Source organism: Beauveria bassiana (genome assembly GCF_000280675.1).
Source record: "Beauveria bassiana ARSEF 2860 unplaced genomic scaffold BBA_S00009, whole genome shotgun sequence".
NCBI lineage: Eukaryota > Fungi > Ascomycota > Sordariomycetes > Hypocreales > Cordycipitaceae > Beauveria > Beauveria bassiana.
The window spans coordinates 262,795-279,178 of NW_007930844.1; the positions used below are offsets into that span (position 1 = coordinate 262,795).

The 16,384-nt window shown below is 51.6% G+C and overlaps 6 protein-coding genes across 6 annotated transcripts; 3 read left to right on the plus strand and 3 right to left on the minus strand.

Moving 5' to 3' along the window:
- Positions 1 to 643: 643 nt before the first annotated feature.
- On the plus strand, positions 644 to 2,327 carry BBA_04082 (Eukaryotic peptide chain release factor subunit 1 (eRF1); the record flags this gene model as incomplete). Its single annotated transcript, XM_008599179.1, has 4 exons — positions 644 to 679; positions 896 to 980; positions 1,065 to 1,114; positions 1,191 to 2,327. The coding sequence occupies 4 exons, from the start codon at positions 644 to 646 to the stop codon at positions 2,325 to 2,327; spliced, it is 1,308 nt and encodes a 435-aa protein (XP_008597401.1).
- Positions 2,328 to 3,231: 904 nt separating this feature from the next.
- BBA_04083 (PH domain-containing protein) lies at positions 3,232 to 7,350 on the plus strand (the record flags this gene model as incomplete). Its single annotated transcript, XM_008599180.1, has 1 exon — positions 3,232 to 7,350. The coding sequence occupies one exon, from the start codon at positions 3,232 to 3,234 to the stop codon at positions 7,348 to 7,350; it is 4,119 nt and encodes a 1,372-aa protein (XP_008597402.1).
- Positions 7,351 to 7,593: 243 nt separating this feature from the next.
- On the minus strand, positions 7,594 to 8,801 carry BBA_04084 (putative aspartic protease; the record flags this gene model as incomplete). The annotated part of the gene is made up of 3 exons (XM_008599181.1): positions 7,594 to 8,310; positions 8,380 to 8,565; positions 8,637 to 8,801. 3 exons carry the CDS (start codon positions 8,799 to 8,801, stop codon positions 7,594 to 7,596), a joined length of 1,068 nt encoding a protein of 355 aa, XP_008597403.1.
- A 1,689-nt stretch (positions 8,802 to 10,490) lies between these two features.
- BBA_04085 (uncharacterized protein) lies at positions 10,491 to 11,034 on the minus strand (the record flags this gene model as incomplete). Its single annotated transcript, XM_008599182.1, has 2 exons — positions 10,491 to 10,857; positions 11,012 to 11,034. 2 exons carry the CDS (start codon positions 11,032 to 11,034, stop codon positions 10,491 to 10,493), a joined length of 390 nt encoding a protein of 129 aa, XP_008597404.1.
- Positions 11,035 to 11,751: 717 nt separating this feature from the next.
- Positions 11,752 to 12,432, minus strand: BBA_04086 (Zn2C6-type transcription factor; the record flags this gene model as incomplete). The annotated part of the gene is made up of 1 exon (XM_008599183.1): positions 11,752 to 12,432. One exon carries the CDS (start codon positions 12,430 to 12,432, stop codon positions 11,752 to 11,754), a length of 681 nt encoding a protein of 226 aa, XP_008597405.1.
- A 1,631-nt stretch (positions 12,433 to 14,063) lies between these two features.
- On the plus strand, positions 14,064 to 16,269 carry BBA_04087 (F5/8 type C domain protein; the record flags this gene model as incomplete). Its single annotated transcript, XM_008599184.1, has 2 exons — positions 14,064 to 14,357; positions 14,497 to 16,269. The coding sequence occupies 2 exons, from the start codon at positions 14,064 to 14,066 to the stop codon at positions 16,267 to 16,269; spliced, it is 2,067 nt and encodes a 688-aa protein (XP_008597406.1).
- Positions 16,270 to 16,384: the final 115 nt, after the last annotated feature.

Genomic DNA, 16,384 nt, shown 5'->3' on the forward strand with positions numbered 1-16,384 from the left:
TTGTCAAAACGTTTGTCCGCCGCCACAGCAGTGACACAGGACAGCTAAGTTACGCTACGGCGCAGATGAATAATGTGGATCGTGCTGTTCATCATGGCTCGCCCAGACATGGCCCAAACGGCACAAACAGGCGGTGATGAAGACAAGTACGAATGAGCAGTTGACACCCTCGCGACTCAGTCCGCCCCATGTAAGATCAATGGATATGACGGCCTTGGTGCACAAGTGGAGGGTATGATTGCATTTGCTTATTGTGCGCATGACGGACATTGCGAGAAACAGGCTGGATAGGTACCTTGGTGCTTGGGTACTATCTGTGACGCTACAAGTCCGCCTACAACAAGTGACGTGCAGTCCATATCTGGTAGGTAGGTAGGCTAGCAATTTACGGAGTAGGAAGGGCAAGTCAGGCAACCCACAGGGAATGGCCGCAACCTAAATACTACAGCGGCTTCCTCCCCTAAAAAATTCTGGTCCCTGGGCTATTTCGAACGAAAATCGAAAAGCCCTTCAAACTTTGAACAAAACACATCTCGAGCAGCATAGGCGTCACCACCCCCCGTGCCCGCCCTCTGCTTAATCCCCTTGTTCTTGTTCGACTGGAGAAGCGCCTGCGCATTTGTTCTTCCAAACTACCGTCAACATGAACAGCGAACAAAACGGCGAGGCCGAGAGAAACGTACGTCGTATATGCCCCTCGTCCTGTCAACCCCCGTCTCTGTGTGCGCTCCCCTCTGTGGGTGAGAAATTTCACGCGCCAGACTTTTTTTTGGCGATGCCCCTCATTGTCGTCGCGCTTGGGCTGCCCCGCGCTGCAGCGACGAGGCACACGACAATTTTTTTGCGAAAATATGGACAGAAAAATGGCTGACTTGTGCTTTTGACTGCCCTTTAGATTGAGATCTGGAAGATCAAGAAGCTCATCAAGCGTCTTGAGGCAGCTCGTGGCAATGGCACATCCATGATTTCCCTCATCATCCGTACGTCTACCCTCCGCTACGGCTCGTCGCTGCCTGGCGCCACGCAACCCCCGAAAAACGAAATCTGACTCACGCCGTCTGCAGCTCCCAAGGACCAGGTCTCTCGAATTGCCAAGATGTTGGCTGAAGAATACGTACGGCCAGCTCCTCCATTCCGCCCAACCTGGTGCTCCACCACACCAGTCAACCATCGCTAACTTGCGCCTGCAGGGCACTGCTTCCAACATCAAGTCGCGAGTCAACAGACAATCCGTCTTGTCCGCCATTACCTCCACCCAGAGCAGACTCAAGCTTTACAACAAGGTCCCCCCGAATGGCCTTGTCGTCTACTGTGGTGAAATCCTGACCCAGGAGGGCAAGGAGAAAAAGGTTAACATTGACTTTGAGCCGTTCAAGCCCATTAACACCTCTCTCTATCTCTGCGACAACAAGTTTCATACCGAGGCTCTCGCCGAGCTGCTTGATTCCGACCAAAAATTCGGTTTCATCATCATGGATGGTCACAGCACCCTCTTCGGCACTCTCAGTGGCAACACCCGCGAAGTCGTTCACAAGTTCTCTGTTGATCTCCCCAAGAAGCACGGCCGTGGTGGTCAGTCCGCCTTGCGTTTCTCTCGTCTGCGTGATGAGAAGCGTCACAACTACGTCCGAAAGGTTGCCGAAATCGCTGTCCAAAACTTCATCACCAACGACAAGGTCAACGTCGCCGGTCTTGTCCTCGCCGGTTCCGCCGACTTCAAGAACGACCTTAATGCCTCCGACATGTTCGATCCCCGTCTGCAGACCAAGGTCATCAAGGTCGTGGACGTTTCCTATGGTGGCGACAACGGCTTCAATCAGGCCATCGAGCTGTCCTCTGAAACCCTTGGCAACGTCAAGTTCGTTCAGGAGAAGAAGTTGATCGGAAAGTACTTTGATGAAATTAGCCAGGACACCGGCAAAGTTTGCTACGGTATCGAGGACACTCTTAAGGCCCTCGAGCTTGGTGCCGTTGAAGTTCTCATTGTCTTCGAGAACCTCGAGATCAACAGATGGGTGCTCAAGGACAGCGAGGGCAAGGAGCGCGTCCTCAACTTTACCAAGCAGCAGGAGGCTCTCAACAAGGACAAGTTCCTCGACACGGCCACTGGACAGGAGATGGACGTCGTTTCCCAGGGCTCCTTCCTCGAATGGATCGCTGAGCACTATAAAGACTTTGGCGCCACTCTTGAGTTCGTCTCCGACCGTTCCACCGAAGGTAACCAATTCGTCAAGGGTTTTGGTGGCATTGGCGGTATCCTCCGCTACAAGGTCAACTTTGAACAGCTGGCTGACGATTCTGACGATGATGACTACTATGACGGTTAGTCACCTCTCGGATGTCCTCTTTATACTCTACCACTCTGCTGACATGCATTAGATTGACCTGTGGATACCCTCGTTGATAACGAGGGCGGTTCTCAAGTTCAAGCGTCTACAGATGACAACACCAACGACTGGCGTCATGAGGCCCCCCGGTCCAGCGCCGCTTCGCCGTCTGTTGCCCAGAGGCGACTTACGGCGTTCAGCGGCGCCCGGCCCGCTCACCAAAGCCACCAGGCGTCTCGACCCAGCCCACTGCGAGCAATGATGTCGACGAATTGAATTTGACCAAAACCAGTTTGAAGGTACGATTGCCTACCTAAGGCTCTGCCTCTTGGGCTCGAGTGCTCACGCAGCTTCTCAGATAACCAGCCTCTTTGCCACATGATGAATGAATGAAGAAAATAAATGGCATCGGGACTACAAAAGTTAGCATTTGCAAGTGAAACCCTTGCATCCTCAAGATAGAGCACAATACATTATTACTTTGGTTTCATTGTATGGATGCTGGAGACAATATTGTTCGACCTGCATGGCAGGCGATATCCGTCGGTAGTGATTCGATGCGCTGTCTTTACTGTTGTATTTGCTGATCTCGTTGCTCTTCTGTGCTATTCTACAGACTAAAATACAATTTCATAATTGCATGAGCAACTTATTCACAAGAGATAAATAAGGTGGCGTTGGGCAAGTTGGTGGATGTTGATGTGGCGCTTATTGAGGGCGGAGCCAGGGGCGCGGCGCCACGGAAGCTCTGCAATGACGACGGCGTTTCTCAACTTCGGTAGCTCTACCAAATCATATTATCCTGCTGGCTCAACAACACCGCCATCAGGAGAACCCCAAGATTCAATCAGCCATGGGAAAGCCAATTTGAAACTATCACATTGCAAGCAAACTTGCAGCTATCATGGATCCTGCCAGCTTATCGCGACAGCCGAAGCGTGCCATTCCTGTCGGCCTACTCGAGGCTGCGCTCGACTCTCCGACATTTCGGTCGACCGCCCTGCACTTTGGTGACCAGATCGAGGCCATCGAGAAATGGCTTAGCAACTATGTGAATTCGACATCGAAACTCCTCCACGACTTTCTGGCCCTTGAGGATACCATCAACTCATATCTCGCCAAGACGACAGCCCCGGTCGGCGACACCCTGCTCGACAATGACTATACTTTGCTGGCGCTCAAAAGGGTTGGAGAGGGGTCGCGCGAATGGCTTACGCAGATGCAAAGTGGCATGAAGCGCATGGAGTCCACTGTTGTCGAACCTATCCGGGCCTTTATGAATGGCGATCTGCGCAACTTCAAAGATACGCGGCGAGCTCTCGAGGCAGCGCAACGAACCTACGACTCGACCCTAGCGCGGTATGTCGGGCAGCACAAGACGAAAGAACCATCAGCTTTGAGAGAGGATGCATTTTCTGTATTTGAGAGTCGGAAAATCTATCTGCAGGCATCGATTGAATTTTGCCAGGTCGTCCCCCAGCTTCGATCGGCCATCGATAGACTCCTCGTTACCGTGTGCAGCGATATTTGGAAGGAGATTAAAGGCTCGCGCGATGCAACTGCCAATGCCATGCGCTGGAGCCGTGAGATGGAGCGTATCAGCGGCTGGTCCAAGGAGATGGAGGCGGCAGATGCTGTCTTCCGCCGTGAGCTCCAGGCAGCTAAGAAGAACATATACGACTTGGCCATTGAGACCATCAAGCCTTCCCGAGAACTCGAAGATTATAATGTGTCCACAATCCCATTCTTGAGCTCACGCGGCCCCGTCAATCTACAGCCGAAGAATGACTCTGCCGTCACTTCGGTCAAGCAAGGTTGGCTTTTCTTGCGTGTGCTGTCCAACAAACCCACCAGATATACCTGGATTCGAAGGTGGCATTATTGCAGAGATGGAGTCTTCGGTTGGCTGATCCCAGGTACACAGGGTGTTCTTCAGGGTGACGAGATTGGAGTTTTGCTCTGCAATGCCAGACCAGCTGTCGGCGAGGAGAGGCGATTCTGCTTCGAGATCAAGACCAAGGATCAGTCTCTGGTTCTTCAGGCAGAAAACCAGAAAGAACTGACAGAGTGGCTTGAAGTGTTTCAAGTAGCAAAGAAGGAGGCTTTCGACACGAGCCGTGGAAGAAGCGCGAGCTCCATGTCTCGCCACGACCCTGCATTCTCTATCAATCCTCCAAGCGCACCCGAATTCTCTGCGAACAATGCTGATACGCAAGTCAACCTTTGTGACGACCTTGCAGTGGGGCTTGAGCGAGCCGCAACTATGCTCATGCCATCTGAGGCTCAAACCATGTCCCGCCAGAGTGTTGACGTGAATCCCGCCGGCACTGTGCCGCGCAGGTCTTTCACAGCTCTTGGCAAGGAACTTAGCAAGGACTTGGTTACTCGTGAAGATGGCGAGTCTGGCAGAGAGCATGCTGCGCGCATCATCCAAAAATTGGATCTTCATCGAAAATCAACCTTTGGCAGTAATGAGGGTCTCGCGGCCAGCTCCAACTTACCAGCTTCCGGCAATGGTATTGCCAGCTTGATATCGGCGAGCCATAATATGTTACCAGGTTACCCCCATCCGCTGCTCTCTCCAAGTGTTGCGAAGAGAGGCAGTCCTCTCCCAAAGATTGACAGCCGATTAGGCTCCCTAGCACCGTCCACGTTGGAGAAGCCGCCGGTGATCACTACCCTGAGCCGAGCAGCGGCTGCTCATGCAGCTGATAAAGCTGCGCTAGGAGGATCGCGAAAGAATATATCTGCTTCCATTGTTGCCAATTTCTGGGGTACAAATATTTGGGCTGCGTCGGATAATCCCAGCCAACCTATACTGCCCAGAAGAGAAGCTGACGACCCTATTGGTGTGGTGCTCCCCGAAGGCATGCAGACCACACTCAGCACGCCCTCGAAAGAGAAAGCACCGAGTGATTTGTTCCTGACCAACTACCCAACAGAGCTTCGACTACAGACTGCGCAGTTCAAGCTGCTCTTCCCCGATGTGCAGGGGGACGAAAAGCTCGTGCTCGTTTTTCGAGCGTCTTGGTCGTTCAAGCCGGTCAAAAACTCGTCTCAAGACTCCTTTGCAGGCGACGGCAGAGTATACGTCACGCCAGACTACATGTATTTCTATAGTCAGCGCATGGGGCTCATTACGACCTTTTCGATCAGCCTGGATATCATTACGGAGGTAACTGCTTACTCTGGCCGAGACTCGGACTCTATCACATTGCGCTTAGGCGAAGATCTGGGCGAGGCTGTCTGGGAAGAAGTTAATCTGAAGGTGTACTTGGATGACCTTCACCTACTGCACAGTCGCCTCAATCTCATAGTCGACAACCTCCAGGCTGAAGATCCCGCCAATACTGAGAACTTGATCTTTGCTCTAATTAACCTTGAAAGGGCAGAGGAAAGACCCAGTCCAAGTATCGACGGATGGGATGACTCTTCGGTATATACCCCCATAGAGGCTGGCAGTTCCAGCAGAAGTCTTGGACGTTCGCCTATTGAGTCCAACTCGCGCCTGCGACACTCGCAGTCTCGTCATAAACTACTTCCGAAGATGCATCTGCCAAGTCACCCTATCGAGTACGAGCCAGAGAACATGACTGCAATGGCTGCTGAACGCCATTTCGAAATCAGTGCTAAAGCTTGCTTTCATGTTTTATTTGGTGACAGGAGTTTCGTGTTTCCGAAATTATACTTTGAACATCGTGCTCAGCAAATTGCCCAAGGACCATGGGTTTTGGTAGACCAAGGCCGGATGCGCCGCGAGTTTCAGTTCAAAGTCAACTACACGGATATGCTCGGGCGCGATAGAAGTGCTGATGTGAAGGATGAGCAAACCATTGATCTCTTCAGTGACCATGTCACGTACGTGGTTACGCACACCAAAACCGCGTGGCACCTGCCTCACTCTGGCTCGTTCAAGCTCATCTCCAAGATTGTCATTACACACGTGGCAAAATCCAAATGCAAACTCGCCATCTGGGTCAAGATTGACTGGTCGAGAACACCTGCATTGTCAAAGAATTTGGTAGAGCGGCAAGCTTTACGCGACATCAAGAGACAAGCAGAGGAGCTCGCAGAACTTGCGACGGACCAGGTGCGTAAGCTGGGATCGCGCTCCAGGACAAACAAGGCTATCCATGTTTATGGCCAAGTCGGCAATCAAACGCAGGTTGTTGTCTTCTCACCGGGCTCTACAGACTCTACAAAGAAGCAGGCAGTCACACCTCGCACTCTCACGTCAATGGTTTTTGATACTGTGCGGTCTTTTGCAGAGAGTTGCATCACGTCTGTCATAATGTGGACCTTTGCTGTCATAAAGCGACTTTTTGATATCGTTACAGCGCATCGCCTCATAATTGCCCTACTTTTGCTCAGCGGCCTTTTAAATGTACTGCTGGCATCCTCGGGTACTTCGTCATGGTGGCAAGAACGCAGCGCAGCGCGATTTATGCGCCGTATTGGCGTGACGCCACATCCCATTATGAGCAAAGCAATCTACTTTTCTGACCTTGCCGAGGCTACCGGCGCTGGAGGTTCTCCGCCAACCCTCGGAAGCGAGAACAGCACCTGCTACGACACGTTTGCCGACTTGATGCAGGCGGCCGACTTGGATGCACCATGGGAGGAGTCTGGCAGCGGATTGGCGCCGTCGAGCCGCTCTACCGCGCGTCGAGTTCGCCGCACGCGGCAGCGTCTGGGCACATATCGCCACGATTTGCTTGTGGCTATACGAGTGGTCAACAGCATTGAGCGCGAGATGATGCAGTCAGAGTGGGAGAATTGGCTGATCAATGAAAACTCGCTCTGCGACGAGCTGGGCCACATGCTCGGCATTAAGGAGGAACAGGGCGAGTACAAGGCAATCTTTGGCAAGTCGCCCGAGAGACAAAAGGCGCTGAAGCCGATCCCAGACCAGCACATAAAGGAGCTGAAGCAGTGGCAAGAGTCGCACTGCAGCAGTTGTCGAGCAGATTACAAGATTGTGCTGAAGAGTAGGGCTGGCCAGTTTGAGGATCAAAAGCGGTAAAGTGCAACAACATTGGAGTGCCTCCTACATCGGTTCAAGCGAAGCGACACGCTCTTTAGTCTTTTGTATATATATATACGCAGTCGGAAAGTTCGAGGGAAGGAACTTTGTAAAAGCCCGAGGACCGTTGGGCACCTGTTTTCTTTGCAGCAATCCATGAGTCTATGTACTCTTGGCATTTCCATAAACATTAGAGCATGCATAGTTATATACGCCTTTTTTTTTTTTTTGGTAATGACCCGCTTACTTGAGATTAGCGAAGCCCATGGTTTTCCCAGAACCATTGTGGTCGATGTAGCGACCTTGGAAAAAGGCCTGACCAACGAGCCACATGCTGCCAAAGTCTTGGGTGCCCATGAGGCTAGCGGTGCAATTGTCGCCCTCCTTCTTAAAGGCAAGCGCCTTGGGGTCAATATTGAAGTTCTTGCCGCCGAGGTTGAAGCCAATCGTAGGGGAGTTGCTGCAGCTGTAGTGTCCTTCGATGCCGTTTGCTGTCGAGACCTCGGTGATGCCGGCGGACTTGTAGACTTCTCTGACCACGCTCGTTGGGCCAAAGATGACAGTCGTACCCGAATCAGTGGCCAGATTGAGATTGTCGGCAATGACCTTGCCGTTGACGGTGACGCCGCCGTTGATGGACCAGTAGCCGGTCAGGTCGACGGTGGTGAGCTCGCCGTCAAACTCCTCCTTTACGACAGTGCCGTAGTGCAGCTGGCCAGTGCCGTCGGTGCGGAGGGCGAGGCCGAATCGGCACTCGGTGAGGGCGTTGGACGCGCAGAGGGAGAAGAAGAAGGAGCTCTCGCGCAGGGCAGCGCCGCCTTTGCCGGCGTAGCCAATGAGGCCATCACGGGGAAACGTGGCTGGCGTTTTGGGGTCGTCTATGGCACCAATGGCTTGCTGCGGGACGACAAGGTTGGCACCGAGCTGGGTGATGACGTCGCGATAAACTTGACCGAAGGCCTAGGAAGAGGACTGTTAGAGAAGCAAGATACGCACGTTTCGTTGTAGCATTCAATTTGGAGCACTCACGGATAGGGTTCCCGTGCCATCGGGGTTCGTCGTCGCATATGAAATGCTGAATCGACGTTTTAGGTCCTCAGAGGTAGAGCTGGGCTTGTAGACACCAGGGTTCAGCATGGCATCGGACGAGCCAGTGTCAATCAGGAGTTCGAGGTTTTCGCTGGCGCCAACGGTGAAGTGGGAGAACCAGAATCCCTGAAGTTGTATAGACTTAGCAACCGTTCAATTGGTCGAAGCCTGAAATGAGCCCAAGCAACTCAACTTACCTGCTCATTCACAAGCGCTCCATCGCGTCCCGACGCATGGTTTCTAACGGCAGCAACGCTTTTGGCAGTTTCTGCATCTACCTTTTTATAATGCATCGGGTGCGACGAGTCTGCGGCGACGGCTAGAGCCGCGGCTAGGCAGGCGACGATGTTTCTGAGCGACATGATGACGAGACCTTGTGGTGACAATGCGGGAAACGAGGAATCGCTGTCTGATAGAGTTTGGAGGGGAGAGAGTTGGGGATATATAGTTGACTATACATGAACACATGCATGAAACCGCTTCCTTGTGTAGCGTCGCCGGCGTTGCATTGATTGTGGACGATGCCGTGTTGACCTTCTCGATGCAGCACAAGATCGACTCGCACTGTAGATGACAATCGATGACTGACGCTGAATTGTTTTTTTTTTTTTTTTTTTTCAGATGGCAACCCGCGACATCAGAAAAAAGTTTTTCAGGAGATATGCTACAACCAGGGAGGGTGAGAGATTGCTTTTGTGGCGAGGATTTGTGCTTGGAGTGAGACATTGTCCATCGAGTTGACCCTCTATAAAGTTTGACAACGTGTCGGCCGGCAAACCTAAAAGCGGCCCGCGCGCAAGACGGCAATGTGAGCAGTGCTGCATGCCAACGAGAGAGACACACAAGTTATAGCCTGATGGCGGATCACACAAATGTATACTGGCGGAGAGCCCAAGCTCTAGACCAGATGACGGGCTCTTCTGTAAGCCGCGCTGTACCGGGGGAGGAGAGCCGGTTCGCGTAACCAAGAGGGAGGCAGGAAAATTCCATGCACTAGTTGAACTAGTTTTGTAAGTCTGCCCGACCTTCCACATCTGGCAGGTTGACTGTTGCCGACGTCCGAGGAGTGGCGTTACCGTGTGCTGCGCTAAAAAATGATGCGGGAGGCAAGACCCGAAGGGAAGGCTGGGAGAGTCTTTGACCGACTTATTAGTCCCAATGTGTTTCACACCTTGCGTTGATCCAAGATTTTTTTCGACATTTGGTTTTTCAAAGAAATAACCAGAACAAACAAAAAGGAGAAAGCTAGCCCCTGGAGGTGAACAAGTAAGTTGATGTTCTTTAGGATGAAGTTGCAAAGTGAGCATGCCCCTCCTCCATCGGGGGACACTGAAGCTGCGCAAACGATTGAGGACACCAACCAGACGGCTCTGCAAAGAACCATGAAGAAAAAAAGAGAAAAAAAAAAAAAAAGAAAGAAAAAGAAGAAGCCATGATACATGCCACAACACGTTCCTACTCTTTAGGGCAGAACTCTCCGCTGCATGCCAAACTTGACCCGAAACTTGCCGCTAACGTGATCGACTAGATGAAAACAGCCGCTCATTAGCAAATTGGTTTCTATTGCTAAGGGGGTGGGTTGTCATGGTTATTGCACCGATACTTGGGGGTGAGTTTTGGGATTAGATCCGTCTTCGCAGTCGTCAACTCACAGCAATGAGGGCAGGCAAATGGTGCACGCAGCGTTCATGTTGAGGATGGCGGTGCTGCCGCCGCAACGAGACCCAACTGTCAGAGCTGGGATGGCTCATGATATCAAAGTAACCGCGGTAGACGACCGAGCATGGTCATTGTATATTCGACGTGCCTTCCGCCAGTTCCAGTAAAGGAAAAAGGTACTCGTGCATTTTGCCTTGAGCGCCCTTGGGGATCTCGGCGAAGCCAATCATGTTGGTGTCGAGGACAGAGAATCTTGTATTACTGTTAGAGTTGACGCCCCCCCCCCACCCCCCCCCCTTAAGATACGTCCCCCGCTCTGCTCTGCTCTGCTCTGCTCAGCTCTGCTCAGAGACGGGCTCCAGAGAGGAACAAGGACGTACTGGTAGCCCTGATCAAACTCCATGTTGAGGGTGAAGCTTGCAATCTCTGCGCCAATGCACTGCCTGGGTGCCAGGATCAGTCTGCACTTCATAGGTCGAAAAGGTGGCATCGACCTGGACGTCGGCGGTGCCGGCAGGGCAACCACTTCCGAGGACGCTGACGCCTTTGATCTTGACGTTGGAAGGGGCCGGTCCAGTGGCGGTAGCGGTAGAGGTAATGTAGAGGATGGTAGCAACGGTGCCGAGAAGTGTCATCTTCAGAGATGACTCTTGGAGGAAATAACGGGGGATAAATGAAAGAGTGTGTACTAGAGATCCAAGAAAGACAGAGTCGTGTCTTGGTATGCTGTCACTCTTCAAAAGGCAAGACATGTGCCATCTTTTAATATGTTTGCATCTGCTACACGAATTTGTTGTTCTTTGTTCAAAACGCCACTTGCACTGAGAAGCTCAACCACGTCGAGGCTCTGGACGGTACGTGTGCAGTCGGAAGAGCACAAGACAAGACATGTTGGCCACGTTCCAATACGGACCGTGGCTGCTGTTGGTGAAACATGGTAGACGCGGCCAACTGTGCGTAGACAAGAGGGCAGCGAAGGCCATTAATAATAGAGCTTCATAACGGTTGCGTAGAGTATGCACGCCATTCGGGAAACATCTGCTTTGGGGGTAGCACAGACAAGCCGAGCTGCACAAGGCACCCCGTCTATTGCCAATTAAAATCTGGCCACCGAAGCTATTTTTAGTGTCGTATATGCCATTCATGTTGTGCGTCTGCGTCAGAGTATTATCATAATTATTACATGCCATGACGAGTCTACTGGCTGAGAGAATAGAAAGCCGGGTTCATATGGGCGGCTGCAATTGGCTCATGATTTCGATACGCGGCTTGACTGACTTGGACGCTGAATTTCGAGCAAACTCCCTATTGCAATGATGTTGCTGACTGCCGAAAGTCTCAAGCGCGAGCCTGTCACAGGCATTACGCCGCCGGCAGACGCATGCTTGCTGCTCTCTTCTTTTTTTTTTTTTTTTTTTTTTCTCAGATCTTTTGCGCCATAACTGTGTCAACATTATGGATTTATCTGAGAAAGACATAGATAAATAAACAAGCTCAGTGTATTAAAGGTCGCAAGGGCTCATTCTATGATATCTTGATAAGCATCGTCAACTCGGAGGTGGCGTGGGGATGCCACTTGTCTTGCTGTTTTCACGGTCCTTTCGATACCTGCAACGCTTTCCAAAGAGCCATTTTTGACATATCAAACAGAGCCTAAATGAAGACTCCGCCGTCGAGGTTGTTTGAGGAGGGATCGGAAAGGCGTCTACTTCCGGTGGCGGGGCCTTTGTAAACCGGCAAGATTGCCCCGTTGCCGCATTCCGATATAGCAGCGGATTGCGTCATGACAAAAGAGCCGCAAGGATCGAGTCGCACGTCAAACCCGGACAATTGTGTATTGTAGGCGGTGCTTGCTTCCATAGCCATCAGCGCCCCATCGATTTGTGAGACCATGCTGTCGAGGTCACAAGCATCGACAAAGGGCGTCTGGCCGGGAAATTCAGAGAAATTCTGGCTCAAAGAGAGACCATCATCGCTGCTGCTAGAATCTGTTGCTCTCTGTATCGTCTTCTCAGTTGTCAAGGCCGGCGGCGGTGGCCATGTCACGCATTGGTCCTCCATGACTGCGGGCACATGGACATGCTGAGTGCTTGCTGGAACGGCGGCATTTGTTTCAAAGTCTGTGCTTTTGGATTTGGGTTTGGGCTTGGTGTAAATACAAACAATACCCCGCAGTATACAGCGGCGGCAACGCTGCTTCCCCTCGCATCTAACTTTGGACGCTCGGCAGGCTTGGCAAGCAGTCGTGGGCCGGCGGACGGCCTTTGTCTCGCGAATCTTGCCGATCTGCCATTTGGCCATGTAGTCGTTTGGTATCAGGGCGGTGTGTGACATTGTTGCTGTAGTCCGATATTGAGAAGATGTTGTAGGTCCAGAATCCGGAGAGTGTTGTTTGATATTATGAAAGCGGTAACTGGCGGAAGATTGAATGAAGGTGATGAAAGAGTATTAATGATTCGAGATAGAACGAGCTAAATGAGAGTGCCAACAGACTACTGTTCAACAATATGTTTGTTCCCGAAAAAGCAAAAAGGAAAAAAAAAAGAAGAAAAAAGAAGAGGGAAAAAAAAGCATATATAAAGTATAGGACATGTAATAAATGCGTCGTCCATTCAGCAGATGTACACCGCAATATCTCTTGACATGTACCTCGCCTGCGGCATACACGACGTCTGCCTGCATCTTTAAGGGCGCTGTAAGCAGGGGTCAACGGGACAATTTACTGCAAGTTTTTTGTCATTCAGCCAGCCACATGCGGTCTGTATGTCAATTGTGCAGTGAGAAGCGACAAGAGCGGTGACAAGCAAAGACACGGTTCGAGCAGGCAAGAAGCAAGTTCATTCTGAATCAAAGACCATGTACGATATTTAGCGGATCCTGCATACCGCTTTTTAATCTCTCTTTCCGCTGCCATTTGTAAGTGTGGCTAATTGACTAAGGCTGTGCTGCTAAAGTATTCACAGTGGCCTTTTTTTTGTCAGATGCGTCATCAATATCCAAGCATAGCATACGAGGAATAATCAATTCATCTTTAAATTGCACAAATGGCAGAATCTTCCGAGGCAGAATCGGGATCATGTTTCTTTAATTTTTCTCATCGTGTCTACGAGTATGCAATGGCCGATGATAAGGGATGAAAATATGACAAGCGAGCGGAAAAAAGAGCAGCTGAAGCCCCGGAAATAACACAAATGCGACTTGAGCTGATCTGCAACTAGAAATCCACCGTCTGCCGGCCGAGGCATTTCTTTCACCTGACCAGATTCTCTAAATAGTCGACATTATGACAGTCACTTTGTCAGCAGGTATTAATGACGATCTGCGGTTGGAGCAACAAAGGAGATTGCGTGTAGCCAATCATATCCCAATGGCAGTGTCTGGTTTTCGTTGGCCTTGCTTGGATTATAGCTCAAATACCACTGACACGCACGGATTGTAGCGCGAGCTAGCACGCCCCGGTTCGCATCAATAGGCTAACAAGCTGATAGTGTTGTGCGATAACCCAGCCGGCCGTTCATTGCTATTGCCTGCAACGTTACAATGGGGGGAAGTTATGTCGAAAAAGGTATCCAAGTGCCCCCATTACTACCCCAATCAATATAATCGGCAATGTTGTCGAGTACAGACACATCACTCCCCGCACCTTCCCCGCCTCCATCTTTTGACTCGAGGGTACGAACGTATAGATTAGATGCATTGCCGACCACTTGCTAAGAGTTGAACCATTCGATTAGTGCACTTATCTTTGGACAGGGGAAAAAAAATCAAAGAGTATTTCCACAATCGCTGCAACAATGCAGCACCCGATTTCGGGGAACTTTTGGAGTGACGTCGTATTAACCCGTCGGCAAAACTAACATTGTCCAGGTATTTGGAGTCCCAGAATCGTCGACAAACACGTATAGATACCCTGCTGGACGCCATCCTCTCTGCGCATTGTGATTTTTAACATTTCAACTCTCGTCATGGTACATCTACAACGCGTCACAGCCCTCTGGGCCTCTTTTGCCGCTCTTTCGTGGCCGGTCGCTGCCAACCCGGTAATCAACAACAATGTTGATGCTGCGCAGCTTGATTTAAAGAGCGCCTCCGACCAGAAAAGCAACCTACCCGCCGTCTGGCCCCCTCCTCAACAGATTTCCGCCTCGAGTGCTTCGACTGTGCGTCTCAACAGCCATGTCACTATTGTTACCGGCAACGCCACCGATGCGCCTACAATCTGGTTCTCGATGACAAGGACAACCTGGATGAAGTCAACCGTGAGCCCGGCACCAACAAGTGCGGCATGGTTGGTTGGATCATCCGCGCTCGCACTCCCGAGTACCCCAGCGGCCGTCGCTTCATTGTTGTCGCCAACGACATTACCTTCCAGATTGGTTCATTGTGAATGAGATGCAGTTACCCGTCTTGGGCTGGTGGGCAGCAAGAGCAGGCTGGCTTAAGGCTGTCCAGGCCATCGTCGCTGATGCTGGCGGAAAAGCCACAGTCTCGAGCCAGGCCTCTGGCAAAGGCACGCAGATTTACATTGGTACCGTTACTCAGAACGAAGCCGCTGCCGCCGCGGCCAAGGCGCTCACTGGCGACTCGGCCGAGGGACTCACTGCTGAGGGCTACGTCCTGGGCTCTGGCACGTACAACGGCCAGCCTACTGTTGTTCTGAACGGTGTTGACATCCGCGGCACCTTTTATGCCGCACAAACTCTTCGCCAGCTTGTTAATGACACGCCCAGTGTCCCGGGCGTCAAGGTCCGTGACTGGCCGCTGATGCCCATTCGCGGATCAATTGAAGGCTTCTACGGCATTCCGTGGTCGCATCAAGCCCGAAAGGACCAATACGTGTTTTATGGTCAGCACAAGATGAACACGTACGTCTACACTCCAAAGGGCGATCCTTATCTACGTGCTACATGGCGCGAGCTCTATGGTGGAGAGGATCTTGATCAGCTCAAGGATCTCATTGAGACTGCCAATGCGAATCACGTTGACTTTACCTACGCACTCTCGCCGGGTTTGGATCTCTGCTACACCTCCGACGCCGACTTCAACGCTACCGTCTCCAAGTTTGAGCAACTACGCAAGCTGGGTGTCTCCAGCTTCTACATTGCGCTAGATGATATTCCTCTCAAGTTCCACTGCGACTCGGACAAGAAGAAGTTTCCTGACAATGGCGACTGGCACTGGATCGCCGACGCTCAGACGTACTACCTCAACCGCGTACAAAAGGAATACATCAAGACTCACCACGGTCTGACTGACCTAGAGACTGTTCCCACAAACTATGCGGGCAGTGCTCCCGACCCTTACAAGGGCGAGTTTGGAAAGCAGCTAGACAAAGATATCAGAGTGCAGTGGACTGGCGAGGGTGTCTTTTCCGACAAGATTACTGTGGAGAGCGTCGTTCGTGCGGATTCCACCTATGTCACTGACAAGCTGTTCATCTGGGACAACTTCCCCGTCAACGATGGCAAGCCCTTCCGCTTGTTCTTGAACCCGCTGACTGGGCGCGCTCCCGATCTATATAAGCACATGATTGGCTTCACCTCCAACCCCATGGTTCAGTCATATGCTTCCATGATTGCCCTAGGCAATTACGGTGACTACTCGTGGAACAGCCCTGCCTATGATGCCAAGAAATCTTGGGCCGCTGTCGTCCAAGCGCTTGCCGGCAAGAATGAGAGCGTTCACGCGGCCCTCGCTGCCTTTGTAGATGTTAACCAAAACTGGCCTTACCGCAACAGCACCGAGAGCGCTCCTCAGCTCAGCAAGGACATTGATGATTTCTGGGCCGCGCGAGAGTCTGACAAGAACCAGAGCAGCAGCGCTCTGGCGGATCGCCTCAAGCTCATTGCGAGCATCCCTGACGTCCTGCCCGGCATGGCCATGAAGCCCTTTCCCACAGAGGTCGCTCCTTGGTCAACTGTGGCCATGCAGTGGGCCAAGGCCAGCCAGCACATGACTTTTATGCTGGCTGCCATTGATGTTGGCGATGAGAGCAAGGCCGACGATGAGTACAAGGCGGCTCAAGGGTGGGTTGAAAGGACCAAGGCCAAGACTGTCGACAGTCTCAGCGACGCCGGCAAAGTTGTTCCCAACTCCATTACCCCAACCACCGGCGATGGAGTATTTGACGCCTTCATTGCCAACGCGACGGCTATTTACAAGGGTCAGTAGATGTCCGCATTTCGTAATTAGATGGTAAATAACAATACCGTCATTGTCTCCATTATCATTGCACGTTTGCATTGCACTTGGACATTGTCCACGAACATTGTAGAGTCGACGCTCT